Here is a 24,482-nt window from a genome sequence, read left to right on the forward strand (position 1 = left end):
ACATGTTTATTAATAAAATACACGCTTGTCAATCAATAAGGATAAAATTAACCTGAAGTACTTTATTTGGAACCTCTGCAGTTCAAGGTAAACTAAACGGACAAATTCAAAAGAGGTAAAGTTCATAGTAACCTGTGTTTTCTTAGCCAAAGAGACAACATTTTATACTGGGAAACCAAGCGGATTTGAGAGAGGAAGGCCAATCTTCGTTGAAAGAATCTAACTTATGTTACAATAAAAAAGAGATGTTCGCAGGTACGAATTCACTTTGTGTTTAGAGGATTTATTAAATTTTACTTCGTTTCCATAAAAATCCTTTAAATTTTCCGACATTTTTGAATGCCAATTTGATTACGCTACGCATGCTCAGCGACCGGCGGCGGCCATGTTGTCCTCGTTTTCTGCCCATGAAAAAATGCCGTTCAAAATAAGGCTTGGCCCGTATTATCGGGGCGCCGAGTCAAGGGTTCTTAACAACAACGTTTTGTCATTTCCCTTCGATTTAATCATCCAAAGACGTTGCCTGAGCTTTTGGCCCCTTTGTCTCCCCTGGGTTGTTCAATTAATAGCGTTTCTCGGAGTATACGCTCTCGAGGCTCAAGTTTTTTTGTTTTTGTTTTCTAAAACAAGAACAACAATTCACAATTTCCTGGTATTAGCTCAGTTCCGTACGGGTATCTTAGCTTGTGTTTAGGCGCGGTGGTATAGTGGTTAGCACATTGGACTTTCAATCGAACTATGGATGCTTTTCCTTTCGCTAATGGTATAATGCCCACCATAACATCCATGATTAAGCTATTATGATATTGAATTGTATTGTAGATAAATCTTATAAACAGCAATTTTAAATTGTAGATACCCATTTTAAGATTTGATATATAAATAATTTTCTCTTTTACAAACAATTATTTATTTATTTACTTATTTATTACTTATTTATCTATTTATTTATTTTTATCTCCTAGTATAGCGCACACTGTTTTAGGAGTATCCCTATTAAAGCATTAAAGAACGATCGGAGCGTGGGTGGTACGGTTCGAAGCTTGGTTGGTCGCTTCCTTGCTGTGTTGTTTCCTTAGACAAGAAACTTTCCTCCACATTGTCTCTCTTCACCCAGGTGTCTAAATAGATAGCTGCGACATACTGCTGGGGGTAACCCTGCGAGGGACTCGCATCCCATCCAGGGGGGAGTAGCAATACTCCTAGTTGCTTCATGCGAAAGAAACCGGGTTAGGCAGTTCATTGTAAGACTTTTTTTACCTTACATATATCTTTCCTAGTAGAAAATAGCGCGAGTCTACAAACCGTGATGTAACGGAAGAAGAGGAAAGCGAGAGTAATTAATTTTCCCATGTCCGACGATTGTTATCTGGGATTACAGATCTTGTGATAACAATTTGGAATACACGGGGTTAATGAGGTTGCATTCGTGCTTGTTCCCTACTAAAGCACTGTATATGAATGAAACAAATGCCTGTTTATCGGTCGCGTCAGAGGAAAACAAATAATCATTTCATTAAGTGCCTTTTTTGAGACGGTCTATTAAGCCAAGCCAAGCCAAGCCACGCCAAGACAAAGCCAATAGTCAATCGTGACTTGGGATGTGCACGCTTTCCCAAGCCTGGCACGTTGTTACGGGTTTCCCCGGTTGGTTACATGTTTTCCCGCGCTTGGCACCGGTTGGTTACATGTTTTCCCTCGGTAAGTTACATGTTTTCCAGCGCTTGGCACCGGTTGGTTACGTGTTTTCCTGCGGTTAGCTACATGTTTTCCCGCGCTTGGCACCGGTTGGTTACGTGTTTTCCCGCGCTTGGCACCGGTTGGTACGTGTTTTCGCGCGCTAGGCACCGATTGGTTACGTGTTTTCCCGCGCTTGGCACCGGTTAGCTACATGTTTTCCCGCGCTTGGCACCGGTTAGCTACATGTTTTCCCGCGCTAGGCACCGGTTGGTTACGTGTTTTCCCGCGCTTGGCACCTTTGGCAATTTCACGCGCTTAGCCGCACTGTACTCTTACTGCATTGTACTGCACTGTACTGTCCTGCACTTTAATGTACTGTACTACTGCAGCGTATTGTATTGTATTCTAGCACTTGGAAGAAGTAAATAAATAAAATAAATAAATAAATAAATCATAAAATAAAAGGGAGTTTAGAGTGGTATATCCATTGAGTGGCTCTTCATGGACTGCTTTCTTTAACTTTGCTTTGCAATTTGGAAATTTTATAAAGGACGAAAACCAACAACCAATAACCGACTCAGGCCCCATCCCTTCTCGCTTTTTTGCACTTGACACCAGTTGCTCTTTTTCCCGCGCTTTGCATCGTTTGCATAAGTTCGCTTCGAGTCCTGATTGGTTCATTGTTGCAACCAACAGCTGAACTAAGAACAAAGAGTCTGGAAGCAAACTCAAGTGAACTTCAGTAAAGCGAGCTTCAAGAGTAAGGTTGCAGGTGAACACGTCAGTCGCCCATTTTCGAGAGAACCTCTAAAACCAGGCGACAATTTTTTTTACTATCTCACCTTTTAAGCTAAGCTTTGAAATTTAGACAATAGAGAGATTTAGCTTCGCGTTTGCGGCTAACGCCAAACGGGAAACGTCAAGCCGCTGTTTGTTCTACAATGCATAAACTTGTGTTTCTCGTACTCACTTCTCTCTTTTTCGTATTTGCTCGATAGCTGTCGCCGACTGGGTGGAGATAAGCTTAAACCAAAAAAGCTTCATTGTTTTTCATCAAAGAGAAAATTTTCAGCCTGGCATTTGCCGTTTGCCGCAAACGCGATGCTAAATCTGTCTAATATTTCCAACAATTTAACGTCAATTTGTAGTATGAGCTGAGGTTCCGTTTAAGCTGCCCAGAGATTTCTTTCAGCGTTTCTGAACGTAGCAATAAGTTGTCTCACCCTCTTAGAAATAAATAAATTCCCCACTTTTTATGAACGATTTACATTGATTGTAATGCGTCGTCATTAAGCTGCTTTGTCGATGAACTTGAAATGTGCCTTAAGAGGAATGTGGTCTGATGGGAAATGTTCATTAGGAAAACCACTGTACACGGAGATTGCTGACTTAGGAATTGTTTCTAAGGCAGCTGTGACTTTTAAATTTTCAGAGTCGAACCAGATGTAATCTAGGGTCCAGACTTGGCTGGCATCTTCTTCATAACTTGTACATTCAGGCTCACAACCCTGAAAAACAAACGTGTAAAAGTGTAAACATCCTTGTTCTTCTACTTCTAGAAGCTAGTGTCGAACGTGGAAACCAGCTCTTATGATCTAGTTTTCACCTTTTGCTAGTTTGATTAAAATTTATTGCAGTGTAAAGCGTATTGTTGTAATTATTTTCTTAATTAACTTATGATAAGGTAATTGCATCGAGGAGTGGCCCTTAGAGCGGTTTCCAATTGAGTGTCGTAAAACCAAAACCAAAGTAATTACTCTGGCCAATCGCAACAGACGTAAACAACACAACGAGCCAATCAGAATTAGAAGCAAATACATGAAACTGGCGCCAAGCGCGGGAAAACGCGTGCGGCCAAAACACGATTGGTTTTGGTTTGGATTCCCATTGGTTGAGAAAGTGGCGCGAGTTTTGTTAACCAATCACAGAGTGTAGTAATGCAAAACCAAAGCAAACGCGAAATTACTTTCGACACTCAATTGAAAACCGCTCTAAAGCGTCATTAAATATGGTCAAACTGTCGAAAACTTATTGTTGAGGTATCTTCTTTCTTTCCACACTGATCTCTTGTAGAAACTAAATTTAGGCGGCAGAACAAGCGAAAATTTGTGAGCAAGAACAACACGAGTGTAACAGAAGGAAACTGGCTATTTTTAAAGTTTTTTTTTTAAGCAAGGAGCGGCCAGGTCCCAGGTAAAACTCCAATCTGCTGGGAAAAGATACATACCATCACAGCTTTGTACGCACTTTGTATGTTTAAAAGAGGGTTGCGAAGATTCTTCTTGATGCTGTTTAGAAGAGATAACTGCTCAGGTGAAACCTGCATTGAAAACACCAGCCATTATCAACCTAATAAGTACATTCATGAGAATGATGTGTTACCCAGTCAGTGACACGGGCTCACTCGGAAAAAAAAGAAATCCAAGTTCTTCTAACAGGAGTCGAAAGTATAACCTTCCGATTAATAGTTGCTGTTCGGATGCTCAACCTCTGAGCTATAGGAGACTCGTGGGAGCTAGGTCATTAAACTAGGTTCTTGTAAGCCCACTTTCTCAGTAGCCCTGAGATCAAGTCCTCGGCCACACTTGTGAGTAGCCAGCTTTTTTGTTTCCTAGCAACTGGAACTTTTAACCATCTTTGGTTTTAATTTGGATGGTGTCTCCTTTTGCTACTGCGCATGCGTTCTACGCATGTCAGGATGGTCCTAGATACTATGGGCCAGTTATTTAAACAGAGTCTTACTTAGGACGCGGCTTAAGACAATCAGCGGGCCTCCAAATCTGTTTATAAGTGGTTTATTTTAAGTAGATAAATAGTTTTCTAGTCTGGGATTTAAGCCTTCTTGTTGCCGTCAGCAGTTGTTTACATATGACTGTTGGCAAAATTGAAAATGGCTCAGAACGTGGTTTTGTTAAACACCGTCTAAACTGTCTTTAAATAACTGAACCTATGATTTCTTAAGGAAGATGCCTACTAATGCAAAGATATTTTTGCGCGGTTACTGACTACGCGGAAAAGCAGATCTTAGCAAGGGCTATTGAAATCCAAAAAGAAAATTGGGGGTAACCACGTATTTTTCAGAGATAATTAAGCTTCAATTTTAAATAAAAAATGGCATACATTGCTACGTACTTTAGCTCTTTCTGGAATCACTGTTGCTTAATTATCCCTGAAAAATACGTGGTTACCCCCAATTTTCTTTTTGGATTCCAACAGCCCTTGGTAAGATCTGCTTTTCTCAGTCATAAACGACGCAAAAATACTGCTGTATTAACCCTTTAAACCCTAAGAGAGTAAGAGTGTCAATTGGCACATAATGCCATAACTCTCTCAATATTTGACAGATTTCTACAAATTTTTGACACCAAGATGGTCTTGTGAAGATCTACCCAAAAAGGATGAAAACTTAAACCCCTCCCATATGTGATACGGTTGACCAACTCCATAACTTTTCAACTTTTTTCCCCTAGAAGTTGTAGGTCTTAAGACATCTCTCCCATTAAAGAACACGTTTAGAACTACCAAATAAGCTATAGTTTAGGGGTATACCTAATATACGCAAGGATTGGGACATTTTTGAACTTTTAAATTTTTACGTTTTAGCCATAACTTTTCTCATTCATAATTATATCAGCTATAAAATACACTTATGAGTAGCTTTAAAACGGAATATCATACATGGACATTTAGAGTGTAGCCCTGGCTCTGGAGAAAATGTCGTTTTGCCTTAGGGGTTTTAAAAGGGTTAAGAGGCACCGTCCTTAAGCAATTAATATATACGACATTTTCTAAGCACTTGTTATGAACCTGTTTAGGTCTTTCAGCATTAACAGGAAATCCCAAATAATCCACAGTCTGAAGCTTGGAGAATTCATCATCGTTAAGTTTCCTTTCCTTTAGAAGCTTGTAAGCTGGGTAATGTGGTTCAATGTTGAAGTCTCCGCAGAGAACATAGGCCACACGGTCACCTTGGTACTTGATTGATGTCACTGTGTTATGAAGTGCTTGTGTGACAAGTGCAATTTCGCACACTTGCGTGACAGGCTTCAGGAGGTCTCCCCACAGTATATGAGTATTACCTTAAATTAATTAAGGAAAAGGAATATAATCATGATTACAGAAATTTTTAATCCCACTTTGAAACTTTTGAACATAGGCCACACGGTCACCTTGGGACTTGATTGATGTGACTGTGTTATGAAGTGCTTGCGTGACAAGTGCAATTTCGCATTCTTGGTTGACAGGCTTCAGGAGGTCACCCCACAGTATATGAGTATTACCTTAAATTAATTAAGGAAAAGGAATATAATCATGATTACAGAAACTTTTAATCCCACTTTGAAACTCCTCAACTGATATCAGAGTTGCCAACCTCTGATGAAATGAAATTAAGAGTTTTTTCTTATGTATGAACTTTATGATTTACAACGTACTCCTCCACTCAAAATGTATCAACTCAATCCACAATCCCCTTCCCCCAAGAAAAAATGCTCAAAGTGACCCACCCCACCCAACAAAAATTCACTCCATGCTCCTTTCCCTGTTTGCTTTGGTTCCTGTAAAGGTCTGTAACAAAGGGAAAGGTCTGTAATAAATTTATGGGTATTTAATAATTATTGTTAAATACCCATAAATTTTCAAATAAGCACCAGGGTCCTGATATTAAATTTTAAGATTTTCTCTCTAAGACATTTCCAAAAGTGATGTAAGTTTTGAGCTTGTATAACTGAAAATTTTTTTTCAGAGACTCAAAGGACATCACTTTAAAAGGTTATGGGAAGTAATGTACAGCGAAGATTTGCGGGACACATAGTGGGTGCTTATTCAAGAAGGGCTGCTAATGTTCAAGGATTTAAGGTAACTTGAATCAAGCATTGTGCAATGCCTACCTCAAAGAAGGTCATCAGAAATTGCTAGGGGGAGGGGGGTCTTAGAATCTGCAATTTTAGAAGCAAAGCATAAAGCAAAACTGGAATTTCCTGGGGAGAGGGGGGGGGGCAAAACAAAAGAACCTTCTGTGGGGGGAGAGTGGATGTTTTCCAGAATTGCACATTGAAAGGAGAATCTGTAAGTTGTAAACAAGGCTTGTTGGGAGAGGGGAGGGGATCTTACCTATCACTAATACTACGCCACTTGTTCTGTGCTGTAAAGCTGCAAGTATTAGAACCTCTCCAAATTCCTTCCACTCGGTCTGTGCCAAAACATCAGCTGCAATATCATTAATAACAAGTGTCCTTGCTTCTTTGAGATCAAACTTATCCCGCTTATAAAACAGGGCCACACCCTCTTGACGCCCTGTACACGGGGCTTTTTGTACAAACAGTCCTTGGTATCCTAGATCCAACATTTCTCTCTCAAGAATGTCTTCAAAGTAAGGAAGATCCACTTCTTGCAAACAGACAATGTCACCATCCAACCACTTGAGCTAAAAAACAGAATCACACACAATTTGAAATTTCATCACATAATTTGGGTTTTCTTGATGTCGATGGTACTTCAATAATGCACAGCATTTCACTTGAACAAATTTTCAGTTTCACTGGTTAATTTTGGCTAATGGCTAATTACAGTGACCTGGCCCTTTGTATTAATGTGCAGTTCCAGAAAAAAATCCATACCCACCCCATGGAAGGTCATTGGAAATTACTAAGAAGAGAGGGAGGGGGGGTGCTGAAAGCCAAAATTTTAGGAGCAAAGTGGAATTTCCTGTAGGGAGAGGGGGTGCAAAACAAAAAAAAAAACCATCCGTGACCGCTATTACTCAAGATGATCATCGCTTACATCTTGAGCTTGAGCTGCATATTAGGAGGGCGTTCAGTTTCTACGTCGAACGCAATAATTATTTCGGTATATCTAAGTTGCACCATTCATCAGACCGAAAATTAGAACATTATCGACGCTAAGTACAGCGTTCCTAAACTATCCTTTGCCTAGTGCCTAAAGTTTCCAATTCATGATTCTCTCAGAAGAGAAGTTTTATGAAAATTATTTGACATCGGATTTCCATACAAACACTGTTATTTCCAGACGTGTTTGCTTACCCATCCGTGGCTTACAAAACCGTGATAAGGTCTACAATTCCTTGTCCCTTAAGACAGAGCCTCTATCTTGAATTTCTACGTACCTCTGCGAGGAGCAGCTTGCGTCGCGGACAATCTGTGTTAATGTGCGGCGTAACATGTTGTTTCGGGCAATTCTGATGTTTTCCTCTTACCAAGGCAGGCTGTAGGTAGAAGTCCGCGAGGATATTGTATGTTACGACAGTAAAATCCTGTTCTAAGCATGCTCCTTCTTCTTTAGAGACTTGCGTAGTGTTTCGACTTTGTGGAGTTGACATGATGAAAAACTACTCGACCTCGATCGATCGGTACCCTTGGTCAAGAGCCCGTTGACTAAGAAAGACATCTGACTGTCAATTGCACACAATATGACCAATACACCATACCCGTCCTCCCCTGGGAGGTATTAGCGGTGAAACATTAGGAGGAATATAATATGATCGAATATTCAAACTGGCAAATTTTAGCACGGGTTGACAGTCACGCATTCACTGTTCAGGCTTGTGTGGGTGGCCTGTGATGAGTGCGTTTCGATGGTCTCGATCCCAGGCTCTCTCTCCTTTGCTAAGTTGGTAATACAGTCGGACTTCTATTAGCGGCCACCATATGCATAGGGACTTTGAAAACTGGCCGCTTAATAGGGGTTGGCCGTTGAATAGAGGTATCGAATACAGCACTTTACTGACAAAATATTAATTCGGGACTTTTGAAAGTAGCCGCTTCATGGAGGGTGGCCGCTTAATAGGTGATAACGCTTCTGACATGCTACTAATTCCCCTCGAACTCATCAAATCTAATCGTGACAGTGTACGCAAAGCTAGAGAGGCATAACTCATCGACAGAGGTCAAACTATTGAACCCTTAGGTCTTAATAGGAGAGATGAGACATGAACATTTTTCCCGTCTTTCATCTTCCTAAGTTATGTAATTAACTCATTGTTACGTATTTTGTTTTCGTCTACCACGTTGTGTATATGTAACGTTAGCTTATACCTATTTACCAGTTGTATTTTCAAATTTCAAATTGTAACGTTTTTGTTCATGTAACTTTAGCCTTTTTTCAGGTATCTATTGTAACTGTTTAAATTGTAACGTATCTTGCCACAGGGTCAGTCTCAAACATACCCTGAAGAAGAAAGGCCGTGCCTTTCGAAATATTGGAAAATATACTTCCCTGACCGTGAAATCAGCCTTGCTCTTTTTTTAGATTATTTGCTTTACAATTTTTTTGCTGATTAGGTCCTTCACTACAGGATCCGGTACTTTTATTTTGTCACGGTGGTCCTTGCAAACACAGTTTATCACTGGTTTTTGCTTAATAGGTGGCCGCTTAATAGAGGTCCGCCCACTGTAATGTCATCCGCCCCTGCAAAATCTGCGCGCGTCCCGACAAGATCCATTCATTCGTTCATTCGTGGAACTATTGATTGTCCCATACAATCTCGACCAAATTCATGTTTATACAATTTTCACTACAAATAATGCAAAAAGGAGCAAGACTGATTCCACGATTAGGGAAATACATTTTTCCAATATTTCGGAAGGTACTACCTCTCTTCTTTACAATACAATACAATACAATACAATACAATACAATACACCTTTATTGATTCCATCCACTAATGGAATACAATATGAATACTATGTTGTATTTCAGAAACTGCATGACCCTGATGCAAAAGACGTTTCAGTTTGAAACAGGAATTGATGTAAAAACAAAATGTTACAATTTGAGGTTTGAAAATGCAACTTGCCAATATACATTAGCAAAATAGTGTTTAGCGTCCTGCACAGACCGGCTTTTTGGGGTTGTAAGTTTCTCAACTGATCTGTCGCAAGCCACATGGCAAAAATGAGGGCAATCTGAAGCAAACAACAATAACAACAACAACAACAACAACAACAACAACAAAAAAAGAAAACATTAACAACGAGGGAAAAATCTAAAATTCGACAATTAGGATTCTTTTTTCTGCATGTTTTCTTCGGATTGCCCTAATTTTTGTTGTATGGTCAACGGCAGTTCATTCGCAGAAACTTGCTATTTTCAGTTTCTATCAAAATTTTCCCCTAGGGGCCACATGTCACACCTTCATAATTTTCTTTTCTGTGGATGAATTTAACAATATGATAGAAACGAAATTGATCCCAAGCGAAAATGAAAGATATTAGGCTACTATTTACCCTCCCTCCCTCGGGATGCAACCACCGTGTTTACCCCACCCCTCCCATGACCGTTCTTGTCATGCATTGGAGTGGCTTCCTCACGTAACGCACGCACTGTTTCACGCACGCGTTTAGCATACCGATTTCGTCACAGGTTCGAAATGAGGTTATTCTTTGCGGAAAACAAATAGGAAGGACGATCATTTGTATGGGGAATCTTGACGGAGGACTGAAGCATTGGCAAACAACACGGGAGCCACTCGACCTGTAAGCAAAGCCAATATTCTTTAATATTTAAACTGGAGCGAGATCGGTCTTTCCGACCAGCCAGATGAAAAGAACGAACTTCGGAGTTCTCTTAGCTTTCAAAGCTTCGAGTGGTGCATGCACTGGATTAGAATCCACAGAGTTTTAAATCTACTCTAGTACATGATGTAACTAGCTCGAAACTAGCTTTTTGTTGCCCACGAGCAGTTCATCTTGAAGTGTTTATTAGATTACGTTTGATGATGTCGATGTATTCAACGCGAATCTTTGCAAATTATTTTGTGGCCGATGGATGCTTTAGCGAATTAATTCCATCATTTGCATTTTACTCGGTCAGAAACCGCATTTTTAACATACATGAACTGAATAAAAGGGGACAGTTTAAGACTACTGTTTAGATTCGCTCCAAGCAATTTCCTAATAAGCTGATTACTTTAAAGTAGGTAAAATACCGCTAGAATTTTAGGAATAGGAAGTCGTTCGATCGATGCCAAATTTGCAATTATCGATTCCTTTGAAACGAAGTCGAGCGCATCACTTATTCAATAGCTAGGTTTTTACACTTCACGATTTTGTTTGTATGTGGTAAATAGTTCCATAAGGTCTAGTTTCGATACTATCTGAATATTGTATTTAAACCTTGGGCGAAAAAGCTCGATCGATTTGTTTTGGTGCGTTCTATGTTTCATAATACTAATACGTATTGATTCAAATTGATTTATGACCTTCAGTTTACAAGCAACTATTGGGCTTTGTCGCCCTCATCAGACTATGTGTCTTGAAAGTGCAAATTACCGTCAGTGTAAAGCATTTCTGTGGCTTGTTCTGCACTTCAGAAAATATTGAAACTAGCGATGTATTTGCCTTCAGATTCAAAGCACATGTTTGAAACCCTGTTGCGTGACAACATGCATGTACACTTGCTGAAACAAAACCGAAAGTACATTTTTAAAAAGTCGTTCTCCTTTTCGTTCGTTCTCAATTCTTTTCCAAAATATTCTTCATTGCGTTTGGCAAATCATCAAAAATAGATGTGGTTAATTATGCTGTCAATTCAAATGGAGACTACTTATACAGATCAATGCACGTGACTGGGGCGTTTACCAATATTTCTCTGCCCAAATTTTCTTTTCGTGATCATAAGCTTTGTGTGAATTTTTAATAGGTTGCAAGATAACTCTTTCCTTTATTTAGGCATCTCCCTAGGGTTTTAAGCTTGCACGCATACTGATAATGCGAGCTTTAGTAATGTTGTGCGCGAGCTGACTTAAGCTCATGCAAAACAGTGAACAAGGCAACAATACAGCTCAAATTACAGCCCTGAATAGAAACATAAAAAGCATTTTAAAGAAAACATTCTCTGTAATAGTTTTATAAACTGAAATATTGCTGTTTGTGTCAACAACAACAACAATTCATTTGAAAAATAACGGGATGAACGGCTTGTCTGGCAAATAGTTACAAAACTATTCAAGGCGGGATGAGACACATACAGGAACACTTGTGAAAAGTATTAAGAACCGAGCATTTTTCATTTACTGATTTGAAATATTTTACCAGGCACTTGCCTCTAGGACAGTGAGTTTTCAATTCCCGGCTAAAACGCTGTCAGGGTGTATTTACTTCTTTGAAAAATCTTACTAGACAGAATGCCTCTAGGACACCAAGTTTTTCAAAATATCAGCAGTGATTGTAACTTATTCAAAGAGAATATTTTAAGGAAAACGACAAAACTTTTGAGTCTATAAAATTTGACAGAAACTTCTGTCATCTTCAGTTAGAACTAGTAATCAGGTCTTAGGTTCAACTCCTGATAGGAGCACTTGGATTTTTTTTCCAAGTATGCCTGTGTCATTCACTGAATAATACGTCATTCTCAACAAAAAACCATTTCACATGTCAGTGAAAATTTTGGAGAGAATTAATCAAGTTTCTAACAAAGGCTGTATATGAGAATGATGTATTAATCAGTAAATGCCACAGATATACGTGGAAAAAAATCCAAGTGCTCCTATCAGGAGTCGAACCAAAGACATTCCGATTACTAGTTTGGATGCTCTACCACTGAGCTGCAGGAGAGTTGTGGGAGCTAAGTCCATTACACTAGGTTCATGTGAGTAATCAGAAGGTCTTATGTTCGACTCCTGATAGGAGCACTCAGATTTTTTTCCGAGTATGCCTGTGGCATTTACTGATTAATACATCATTCTCATTTATTCACCAGGCTTAACATATTCCATCACATTATTTCCAAACACTGTATAGTTTTTCAATCAAACAGAAGAGTACTTTTAGTTGTCAACATTTATGAGGGACAAGTGGTGGGAGGGAGATTATAGAGGGATTAGGAGATAAAATATTCTTGTTATCTTGTTTATTGTGAATGTCAGAATTATACTTGTGGGAAAATTTACAATTATTACTAGTAATACCTGCCGGTAAAGAGCCAACGAGTAAAACCTGTCACAGTTGCGTGCCGAATCAAAATTAAGAAGTAACCAGACTACAAAACAGTTTTCAAACTGAATCATTGTTTAATGAAGCATTGCAAAACTCTCATGCTATTCTTTGTTGTTTAGAATGTCTATAAGACCTAAACTTTTGAGGAAAATTAGAGGTGAAACATCTGTGGCCCTTGCATTACCTGTTTGAGTTTATACAAAAACCAAAATAAACAACTTTAATGTGTACAAGATTAGCTATCAACCTAGGAATAACAGAATTTTACCATAAGAATAAGCTTTTCAATCCAATTTATTGAATTAATGAGCCACAAGTACGGTATTCAAAAGAAAATAGAAGAATGGCACAAAGCTAAGTTGCAATTGACTTGAAATATTTTTCCTGTATTCAAACATCTCCAATGTGCATCTCCCTCAAACAGAACCTAAAATCAACAAAAAAAAACCCCCACTCAATTTGACTAGAAAACGATGAAATGTAAAATATTTTGTAAATCCCTATAATAAAGGATTCGTTTTGGTCCGCAGTCTATCAGTTTGGAATGATATCTTTATCGGCATATTATGTTACCGACTACATGAATTCACATAACAACACTGGCCTGCTATTGTCCGTATTAGCTTGCAATCTGAATAATTATTATCTTGATTAAAGCTTAAAGGTTACTTTAAGAAAATTGCTTCCTCCTCAGAAAACAAAACACACTACAAACAGTAAAGATTTGAATTCTCTTACCTCCTCGATTGACAGAGCCGTTGGAACTTTTGCTGTCCACCAACGGAGCAACAAATCTGCCATTAGAGCGGAACATTTCCACACAGTTGCGCAGGATCGAAAAATAAGATGGCGCGTAGGAAAAATTTGATTGCTCCTAACTTCTGCAAAGTTTCCTAGCACTTTAAAAGATCTTTGCTATTTTTATACATCATCCTGATACAGTAAGACGTATAAACACTGCTATTCTTATCCAAATCTCTTGAACAGAGCGCAGACAACTAAATTCACCACTTTGGCCGCCATATTGTTTTTAAAATTAATGTTCACGCATGTGTAAGAAGAATCTGGGAACTAGCGCTCACCGATCATGATACTCCTGATGTGATTGGTTTAGATAAAAAATACTGCGATGCCATTGGCCAGCTTGAAAACAATCACCGATGATGTCACTCTTACATTACCTTATGCTTACATTTTCATTTGAGATTTTTTCTCCCTGTACCAAAACTAACTCGCGCTTCGTCTTTATAATGCTGCCGCCTCGTCACCCTCGCGAGGACGCGAGGGTGACTTGTTGGCAATAATGCAATGATGCGTATCAAATTTTTAGACTCATGTTGCATTGAGCTTCTCACTAGCAACAGTCTTTTTACTTTCCAAGTAAAATGACCCTGCAACCATCAGTATCACTCATAATATTAAGGATCTTTCAAGGGGATTAGAAGTTTGATACTAAACTTTAATGCTATGTCACCAATTTTCCTTACTGTTGTAATGTACCAGTATATTGTCATATTAAATATTCAGGAATGATCTTTGGTCATGGAAAAAAACTGGACAGGTCTGGAAAATAGAGACACTTTTCGTTTTCTTTCCCCGACTTATCCAAAGACTATAAAGGGTGACTGTTGTCACCAATAAAATGTGCATTTCCAGAAAAAAATCCATACCCACCCCATGGAAGGTCATTGGCAATTCCTAGGGGGAGGGGGGTCTTAAAAAGTCAAAATTTTAGAAGCAAAGTATGAAGCTAAAATGGAATTCTGTGGGGGGACAGGGGTGCAAAACAGAAAACCATCCGTAGGGGGAGTATGGATATTTCCTTGAACTGCACAATCCCCAGTCATCTGGGATTTTCCTGAACATTGTGTGAAAACCAGGCTTTATTGTCAAGAGATTGTTGACCTTGGTCAACAAGTTCTGTAAAATTCATGCAAAATTTCAAGTAAAATGTTGATGTTTCATTTTCTGACTATTTTTTCAGGAGTCATTCAGTGACTTGCTCTCACCAGGAATGACAAACAACAATGTGGTCACGCTTAGCTGGTTATTGGCGCAAGACTTGCCTCAAGCCTACATCTTCACAGAACGACCATCCACATTCAATCACAAAGCAGCTTTCGTCAATGATAAGAAGTATGTGATTCACGACTACTCACCGGACATTACAGGTGACAGCAGGCATCTGAAGGCCATGAGAGCGTGTCCTGTCGCGGGGAGTAAATTTCCCATATTAGTCACACGAGACATAAATCCACTTATAAGAGAGGTGAGCATTGTTGTGTATTAGTTGTCGCACCTACAAAATTTAATATGAAGCCTTTGGCCAATGGCAGATCAAATATGGCTTTCAAGAATCTTTAAGAAGCCAACTCCTGCTAGGCTGTTACCTAACAGGAGCGTGTTGGCCTGGGGCGCCCAAGAAAATGCTCTGGGTGCCTAAATTTTTTGCAGCAGCACCTAACACTTCACATGTTGGACTACTAACTTTTCGGGTTTTGGCCTTGTGGGCTTCTTGAAATTTTTCGTAGGTGTTCAGCCTAAGAAAGGAATAGTGTTTCATCCAATTTCTAAACACCAAGAAATGGGTTGAAAAAATGAGACAGCCAACTTTTTAAGCTAACTTCAAGGTGTTTGAAAAACAGATGAAACAATCTCAAGTGTTTGATAGAACTTCTCAAACCATTATTAATTCTTGGAGAAATTCAAAGCAAGAGTTCATCAAATTTTATGATAATAAGATCACATTTCCAAACCTCCTTCATGGTAGAGATTTCCTTCGTTGTATCTTTGCAAATTATTAATAAGTTTGATAAGAAACTTTAAACCTGCAATAATGAAAGTCTCCTAGTCTTGTCTTTAATCATTTTCAAACAATGCAGTTATTAGCCATAAGAGCTGGTTTCCAGCTACTTACAATAACCGCCTTAATCTGGGGGAGGGATGTATGGGGCCTACTTTTCTCTCTTTGTAGAAAAGAGGAGATTAATTTCTAGATTAATATTTCTAAAACATTTTCTACACCCTTCCTGTTTAGCTCCTGGCTACCTTAACTACTTCTGTTCTGCCATCTTTAACTACAAGTCTTCTTAAGAGGGCTAAGGTGTTAGATATATAAGTATACATGAGTAGGCCAAAAGGGATTGATTTTTGAGTTGTTTTGGTCAATAATTTGAATTGACCATTATTGTTCTAACCTTCCAATACCCAATACTGTCAATATATGGCACAAGATGCCATTAAGAGCTCAATATTTGGTCCATTTGTGTGAAATTTGCATAACCAAAAGATCTTGGAAAGATGTGCAAATGGGCCTTTTGCGCAAACTGGTCACATGGTAAAAAATCTGCCTTACTGGATGGCAAAAAAAGCATGGCATCCTTCACTGGGACATGAGAACAAACTGAAGGAAAGTCTAGCTTGACAGGTTGGAATTCCTTTGTGTTCGAATCTACTACATTCTTTTGCCATCCAGTTTGGTGGATTTTGTACCATGTGACCAGTTAGTGCAAAAGGCCCATTAAAGGCAAAAAAAAAATGCCCCGTCCTATTTGAGAATTGATCACCACCCCTCCGACTTGTTAAATTGTACTTGTAGGGTCCATTTTCACTATGGCGTCATTTGACTACAACTACCAGAATCCTTCAGTTTTTTGTTTTCTCGTGCTAATTAGAGCTATTGTTCTTTGCTCTCCACTGGGATTACAAAATTTGAATTTGAAAAGGAAAACGAAATGAATTCTGGTAGTTGTAGTCAAATGCCGCCATCATGAAAATGGCCTATTGATATCTTACAGCAACCAATGCACTTAGAGCTGTAAATTTAGCTATTGTTTAGGGGTATACCCAATATGTACAAGTAATAGGAAAATTTTAATTGTTTTTCTTTTTTCGCTTTGGACACTTCTCAATCTAACCTGTGACCTCCTCCAATTCTTTTGGTGTAGTTTATACTAACCCTACCCCAGAAAATACCTTTTATATTGGATATCACATGTAGTCTCCCAGTTCAATTAGTTGCCAATTTAGAAAATTCTGCATTTTAAAGCAGTATAAACATGCGTTACCAACAAGTCTGAAATAAGAAATTAAGGCTTTTCTCATTATAGCCTTAAAATTGTACCTGAAATATTTTATGAAACATGACATAATTTACCTGATTGATAGAAGGTAGTTGAGTAGAACGTAAGCTTGCCTAAGCTTATTTAGTTATTTACCATGAATGATATGGTCCAAATTATAGCATTTTAGGAAACACTTGAACAACAATCTTGAACTATAATCTTATCAACAATCTCATCTGCATTCAAAATCCTGTGTTTGTATCCAGTAATTATTGGTTAATTAATTAAATTAAGCTTAATAGGTGCACACCGCTCGAAGTACTCTTGGCTCGCGTGGTGGCCGATTCTCGTTGTCTACAAAATTTTATCCCTTTCATATCACAAGAAATTCAACTAGACATGCTTAATTAAGTTTAAGACTATCTGTTAGTTTGAGTTTTATAGCTTACAGTAACATTCATCTCGTGAAAGCCTATGGAAAAATACTACCTGAGTAAGCTTACCTGCATAATTCATCAAGCTTGTCAGCTTTGCCTATATGACTTAACGTAAGATGAAATTCTTACGAAAACACCTGGCAATTAATTAGCCACTGAATAGTAAAACTTCAGTGAATTCTAGCAAACTTTTTGAGAAAAGATATGGCCACCGAAATGTCCGAGAAAAGGGTTTTTAAAAGACGTTTTTACGAACCTTTCAGAAGTTTCACACGCGGCTCGATAAAATATGTTACGTCACGTGGTCTTTAGTCATTGCACCGGCAGTTTTCCCGCCAATGAAAACGGAAGGAGTCTCTTGGTAAAACTGAGAACCGTAAAAAATTTATCGATAATGTGGAGTTATTCACTGTTTTAACTGAAGACATTTCGAAAATCACCGTTAGGTCGAAAATGTTTTTTGTTTGTTTGTTTTTGCCTCGACACAACATTATTACAAATGTTGCACTTTCCACGCCCTTTGTTGATTGATTAGCACGTGAAAATTGTTTTAAGGTCATTCCCCTGTTTTGCAGTGCGCAACTCTACTGCGCACAATGGCAAAATAAAAAATTTACGCTCATTTCTAGCTATCTACTGAGTATCACTCAATATGACTTGCATCTAACAACAAAATTCTTAATTTGCATTTTGCGCAGTAATAAAGGTGTTTTCTTAAGACTCGCCCCAGTCCCTTCGCGGAGAAAACAGTTTTGAAGCTCGATTTACCACTGCTTTGTGAAATATCTGCAAAACCAACCCGGTGAACCTATTTTCTCTTTTCAGATTTCTAACCACAATATCGTTTGCCAACTACCGTGAAAATTTAAGGAAAATCCTAGTGTTAGAAATATCAAATTTTGCGCCTAATATCTAGCCAATGGACATTTTGGCCTACCTTCAGCGGTAACGAATTAGATTATTTTGTTGAATATCTCAGTAGTACTGGTTAGGGATAGTTTTCAAACAGATTTCACATTGAAAATGATTTATGAACAGGGAAAGAAATCTATGAAATGAGCCGTTAACTGTTCCCTTCATAAAATAATTCCTGTTTTTGGCAAATGCTCTATTATAGTCCTTTTTGTCCAAACATGCAGAAATTACCATATTTCAATGCTTCGTTGCTGAAGAAAAAGCATGGGGACCCCCTATTTTTATTTCATTTTTGCAGTTTACATATAGTAAACGACACATGGACAAAGTTTGGAAAAAATCTGAGTGTAGGTTCTATTTTAGGGGAAAGACCTTAAGGTTACCCGGTACCTTCAGAGGTGTCTTCAGATGTGTCTCGCGTCCAAGCGATGTAGCGTGTCCGGTTTAAACTGTAGATACCTGAACCCTTATATCAAATTAAAGCTTATAAAGCTGGCTATCCAACTAAACCAAGAATTTTGAAATAAAATGAGTTTCCGAATTTTTAGCGCTGTTTTCTCGAATAAATTGTTTTCACTTGGAGGAGCCAGTTCAAAGAGCTAAAACTCAAAAGGAATTTGTTCGTTTGCCTTCAAATTTGGACAGTAGCTAGTTTAACATATAAACAACAAAAACGTGTCTGCGAATTTTTTCTTTCGAAATATTTTTTCTCCGAGAGCGATTTTTGTACGATTACTCCACATTTTTTTCATCCTATTTCGAAAATGCTCTATAACTTTTCATTGCGATTGAATATGGCAAAACGCAGACACGTTTTTTAGCGCTTTGGGTCCGGAAACTGAGGAGCAAATTAAATTAGCAAAAAACAAAACTCACTTTGACTTGTAGCTTTAAAAAGGTGATTCGGACGCTCGCAATTAGAGGTCGTGAAAAATTCGACAATTTATTTTATTTCAAAATTCTTGGTATGGTTTGATAGTCAGCTCTATAAGCTTTAATTTGATATAGGGGTTAAGGTATCTACAGTTTAAACTGGACGCGCTACATCGCTTAAATGCGAGACACCGCTGAAGGTATCGGGTAACCTTAATGAGCTCGTTTCAAAAGATGTGTTCAACAGTTTCAAGGTTTGAACTATAGTATAAACAAGTACAAGCTCAACGAAAGTGAAACTTGTCATTTCAAAGAATCTAAAAGTGAGAAATGATATCACACGAACAAAAGGAAATCTTCCGTTGCTCGAGAAGTGTGGAATTTTCGACTTCCATAGTTTTCCGTGTGACGAGTTCGCAGGAATCGAGGCGGACAATTTTTGCGCGCGGTTTAGTGTCTTGGTGCCTCAAATAGTAAACTATGTTAAAAAAAAACCTACAGCCTCTTTTTGGCTAGCAGACTCGTGTTTTCAAAGAAAAACCATCTTAAACATGGAGATGTTGTTTAAATTTGCTTAGGTTTCTCTAGTTTGCTTTAAGTTTTCTGTTGGCATTGGCATTCTTCCCAGCTGCCTTGTACAATCGAAGATTAAGACTGATCAAGGTTTCCCGTCTTCGATAAACTGAAAACATCGTTCACTGTTCTTCATAGTCACGACCATTTCGTGCATGTTTGATCAGTCGAGAGTCGACAACGCTTTTGACAAACGTTCACAAATGAAACGCGAGTATGCTATCACAAAGTGCCGTTAGAAAATCTAACAACATCTTAGGCCCTTTTTGCATGGATGGAGGAAGATCCTAGCGCTAGGGCCAAGTACAACCTTTTGCATGCAAACTGAATACAGAAAAGATATGGTGCTTCGATGATCCGCCTTCTAGGATCTTCCTAGTGCTAGAATCTTCCTCCCTCCATGTAAACAGCCCCTTAACCAACTGTTGTTTCAATACTCATGCGCCAACTTGTGTTTGGCAACGCGAGTTTTAGCTAAATGTTTTCTCCCGCAAAATTTCCTAGAAAAATAAATGAGACTGCTCATTATCGAAATTAACGTTTTTAATGTCTATATTTTGTTTGGTTGTTCCAGCACTGGTCCAAGTGGCTGCCATTCTTTCCCACACCAGACATTAGAATTTTCGACCAAGAGGACACTGGAGAAAAACCACTCATTGTCAACTTCCCGTTTCAAAGTTTCCCCGCCAAAAAGCACGCCGTCCATCCCGACATTCACTACAAGCTTAGCTCCAAGACACGAATTCCTGAGATGGGTGCACCCTGCCCCCGGTACATGTCACGTGATAACTACACGCTCCCGTGCATGATAAAGGCGGCACAAGGTAAAGCGAAGCGAGGCACGTTTTTAGTGAGAACTGAAGAGGAAGCTAGCAAGGCTTTTGACGAGCTTAGTAGGCACTTCTGTGACGCTGAACTCGTAATCACTGAAGTTATAGAGAATATTTCCAAGTGTTTAATTGTTCAGTTGTATTTGTTCCAAGACGGTCATCTTCACTGGTTAGGCGTGAAATGCAAGACAAACATGCCGTTTGCTAAGCGACCCGAGGGATATGTCCCGACGCCCGACGTGAATTGGAACGAACAAGCAGAGTTGAAGGAATTGTTGCGTGATGTCGTGACGCCCGTCACGCAATACCTTCACCAGAATGGCTACTTTGGATTCACAGGCGTGGAAATTTTAGTCAATGGTAAAGGCTGCTTCGTGATAGATGTGAATCTAAAAATTTCATCCTCAACGAATCTTCTTCTTATTGCACCTCACATGGCGGCGTTAGGTTATCCCATTTCCTATGTCATGGACATTTTGCCCACCACTATCAAACATTTGTTAGAAGTCATAGATCATTTAAATCTCCAGGCAAAAGGCCGAGCTATTCTTTTGGCGGATGGTGAGCTCTCGGTGGAATTTCAGCACAAGGCTTGTGTTGTTCTATTTGCTAGAAATTGTGACGACGCTTTTCAACTTCAACGGGAACTCACGAAAAATGGAAGTAGCGAGAATTCACGAGTTACGTCTTTAAGCCCATAAACGTCACCTTTATTCCTCTTTTTGGAATGGATGACTGCACGAATGCGTTGACGATTTTTTTAAAAATTTGACTTGCGTTGAATTTAAAACGATAAGTATCGACAAAAGCGCTGCCATTATGCTTTATTTGAATGGTGCTTTCACTTAAGGTATTAATTTGATCCATAGACGCAAAAGGAAGAATTACTTTGTTAAGCATAATAAACAGCACCACTCCTTGACAGCATTTATTTGAATGGTCACACTTTAAGATTTCATCCATGGACTCAAAACTCAGAACCACCTTGTACAGCATAATAAACAGCATCACAAGAAAGTACTGCTCAGTAGCTTTCATTTGAATGGTCACACTTTAGGATTTCATCCACAGATTCAAACGATGTACCCACCTTGTACAGCATAATAAACAGCACCAGAGGAAAGTACTGGTCAGTAGCTTTCATTTGAATGGTTTCACTTTAGGATTTCATCCATGGACTCAAAACTAGAACCACCTTGTACAGCATGATAACCTGTACCATTGGAATGATCACAATTTAAGATACAACCCAAAGACGCAAACGGTATAGCGACAATACATTATAAAATACTTCAAAGCAGCAAATAAATTTCAAACGTTATACTCCATTCGTGGAAACAAGTTATCCTTCGTCAGAATTTTTTTCCGCGAATTATCTCAGTCCACGCGGTTTTGATCAGCAGCCTCGTTCTGAGGGCCTTCTCTCTTCATAAGAACCTGGGAACGAGATTGTTTTGTAAGAAGAGTTGCTATGCAACGCGGCATGTTCTGACGAGGACAAGCTGATGTGATACATTTCGTCAACCTCATTTTCAAGGACCAATGACCTTGAGAACAGCTTTAAACGTTCAGGTATATTGTCAAACACTCGTGCAGTTTTTCTCTGTGGAAAACTAACTTAGTTTATCCGGACATTTACGAAGTTTATCCGAAGATTCACCGGAACTGAGACTTCTTTCTCCGAATGACCCGATCACTAATATCTGCATACGAAGCAAAGCTTGGATTAGCGTCAACATTCTTACCGTAAAAACCGCGAAAAAAAAAACAAACTATTTTTCAGTTTTATAAAATTGTTCATAAGAATTATTGATATTTACAAGCGTGTCTTCTTACACTCCAAGACAATTGCCCGGAATCCAACGCGAGCAGGGGCAACGAAAATTAGTGGTGGACGAGAGTTTTTCGTTTAGCTATTATCCCCCTTCGAGGATCAAGTGGTCAAACGAAAACGCTAGTTTGAAATTTTGCCTATTCTAATGAAATTCCGAGCGCATTCACTCTTTGAGGATGTATTAAAGGACAGTAGAGAACATATGAGTTGGGAGCAAAGCGGGAAAGAGGTTTAACGTCTTGCAGACTCGTGTTGGATTCCGTCTTCAGCTGGAATAATATAGTAGTATAGTGTGGTAATCTCATTTCAGCGCAAAGGCGTTCGTGAATTCTCAGACCTTTCTAATGCAATTTGCGCATTTTATACAATTTGTAGAGTGAATTTCACAGAGTGAAAAATGTTTAGGTAGAGTGAATTGTTAGTTTAATAATTGCGTTTTGGGGGGCTTTAAGCTGCTGTTTGGCGGGTGTGAATTTAATAATAATTGTAATAATAAATGTGTAATTGTATAATAAGGTGTAGTTGAAGCTTTTAATCGATAGTTAGTAATTGTAAAGGTTGTCAATTGTATTCGTGGCTCATCGTATCTAGTATTAATTTATACGTCGCTAATGCAATCCAAATACGCCATTTCCGAGTTGCTGTGAACCCTGTGCGAACCTCATTATGAAAGCGAGGCTAAGTGCAGTTTTTATTATGAAAATTAGTTTTGTTTGCATGTGAATGAAGACTTATTTTCATAATAAAAACTTTGCACTAAGCCTCGCTTTCAAAATGAGGTTCACAGCAACTCGGAAATGGCGTATTACAGATGACAATCGAATCTGCACTCTGTTGACTTTTGACCATATTCACTTCTTAAAAAGTGCACTACTAATTGTTCGTATCGAATTGTACATTCTCCGACACTCAATCACGTGCCTGACTCGAGTCCTTTATGAGAAAGTCCGTAAACTAGCAATAAAAACAATAACTGATAATGATAATAACGAAATGATAATCATTATCTGTATTGCCTTCGAATATATTGTACCAGGTTATATCCTTATCGTGGAAATATTCTCATAACAATAATTTTAGTTAATCTATATTATGAATTAATATATGTCATACAACTACATAAAACAAGTTATTACACCCGTTTTGAAATCACTGGTGATCCTTGCAATCTGATTGATTCTCGACAGTGCGATTTATTCCCAAATTGCACCATTTTTTGCTCCAAATCGCATCCTTTCTTTAGCCCATCAAAATGGAAATGAAGTAACAAAAATAGAATATTAATATTGACAATGATACTCTGTGATTTTAAAATAGGTGTAATAAAGTGGTAGTTGAAATCATACTTGTGATTTCAAATCAAACTCGCGCTGCTCGCTCGTTCGATTTTAAAATCACGCGTATGATTTCAGACCAAATTGCATTCCACCCAGTTCAATTACCATTATTTATTTACAGCTTTTAACTCCGTATTAAAAGGGAAAAAAAAGGAATTTGAATTCAATGCAATGTAAACCTGGCAAGCTTTTCTGATCAGAATAAGCTATTTCTAAATAACAATAGCAACCTTCCAGAAGGCTCGCTTGGTTAGGTTACTTTAGGTTTTGTTTTTGCGCGTCTTTGGCGGCCGGAGCTTTCATTTACCAGCCCGCGAGGGAAATCCGGAGGGGTGGGGGGAATAAACGTATATGTTGGTCCCATAGCCACAAGACTTTGACGAAAACCTAACCAAGTGAGCCTTTAGAAACGATTGAAGACGACTGGGCACGAGTTGGCATCGTCGCCAGGTTTTTTCGTTACCAGTTTCTTTGCGCCATGCAGCCTGAGTCCATAACTTCGTCATCAACGTAGAACTTGGCTTTGCGAGATTTTGTATTCGATAGTTAGAAATAAAGTTGTTTGGAATTTTTTTGCAAGTTGAGTAATTTCTTTTCTTTCCGTTATTCTCTTTCAAAGAAACATCATTGATTTCCTGCTTAGTTCCTTGATTTCAGAACGCAATAACATCTGGGCTTGATATGATAATCACTTGCATCCGGGTTGCGTAGTAAAAACAAGGCCCCGGGTGTAAGTTACAAGCGAAAAATTTAAATACGCCATTTAGAGTTGCTTCATTGAACCTCATTATTAAAGCGAGGCAAGTGAGAAGTTTTTATTATGAAAATTAGTGTTCATTCATTTCTAATCAAAACTGATGTTCATATGATTAGCTTTGCACTTAACCTCGCTTTCATAATGAGGTTCACGACAACTCAGGATCAGTCACTTCAAAAATTCAGCCATGACTTTCGTAGGGACTGGTACCAAAGTAATGTTTTTCTCGT

General features: G+C 38.6%; 3 protein-coding genes and 1 long non-coding RNA gene across 5 annotated transcripts in view; 1 reads left to right on the top strand and 3 right to left on the bottom strand.

Annotated features, from left to right (window-relative positions):
• Positions 1–17,374, bottom strand: part of LOC146485867 (uncharacterized) — a 29,740-nt gene extending 12,366 nt beyond the window's left edge. The window contains exons 1-2 of the mRNA XM_085102852.1: positions 17,200–17,374; positions 14,792–14,839 (exon numbers count right to left, since the gene is read on the bottom strand). Of these exons, the coding sequence (XP_084958978.1) occupies positions 14,792–14,839; positions 17,200–17,212 (61 nt within the window). The 5' untranslated portion in view covers positions 17,213–17,374. The remainder of the gene's footprint in view (positions 1–14,791; positions 14,840–17,199) is intronic.
• Positions 2,914–8,217, bottom strand: LOC146485868 (uncharacterized). 2 transcript variants are annotated; one of them, XM_085102866.1, is made up of 5 exons: positions 7,805–8,217; positions 6,793–7,099; positions 5,488–5,759; positions 3,908–4,000; positions 2,914–3,188 (listed from the first exon to the last, which is right to left on the bottom strand). In XM_085102866.1, the coding sequence occupies exons 1-5, from the start codon at positions 8,015–8,017 to the stop codon at positions 2,970–2,972; spliced, it is 1,104 nt and encodes a 367-aa protein (XP_084958992.1). In that variant the 5' UTR covers positions 8,018–8,217; the 3' UTR covers positions 2,914–2,969. The 2 variants fall into 2 exon arrangements, with proteins under 2 accessions (XP_084958992.1, XP_084958987.1); XM_085102861.1 differs by having other exon boundaries at positions 6,793–7,105.
• On the top strand, positions 10,009–22,795 carry LOC146485869 (uncharacterized). The gene is made up of 3 exons (XM_085102860.1): positions 10,009–10,172; positions 14,617–14,901; positions 20,069–22,795. Exons 2-3 carry the CDS (start codon positions 14,647–14,649, stop codon positions 21,023–21,025), a joined length of 1,212 nt encoding a protein of 403 aa, XP_084958986.1. The 5' UTR covers positions 10,009–10,172; positions 14,617–14,646; the 3' UTR covers positions 21,026–22,795.
• Positions 21,090–23,491, bottom strand: LOC146485870 (uncharacterized). Its single transcript, XR_014862505.1, has 2 exons — positions 21,520–23,491; positions 21,090–21,414 (listed from the first exon to the last, which is right to left on the bottom strand). It is a non-coding gene; the product is annotated as an uncharacterized LOC146485870 (long non-coding RNA).
• Between the last annotated feature and the right edge of the window lie 991 nt (positions 23,492–24,482).

The sequence above is a fragment of the Pavona decussata genome, unplaced genomic scaffold (assembly GCF_977016875.1).
Source record: "Pavona decussata unplaced genomic scaffold, jaPavDecu1.1 SCAFFOLD_24, whole genome shotgun sequence".
Lineage (NCBI taxonomy): Eukaryota > Metazoa > Cnidaria > Anthozoa > Scleractinia > Agariciidae > Pavona > Pavona decussata.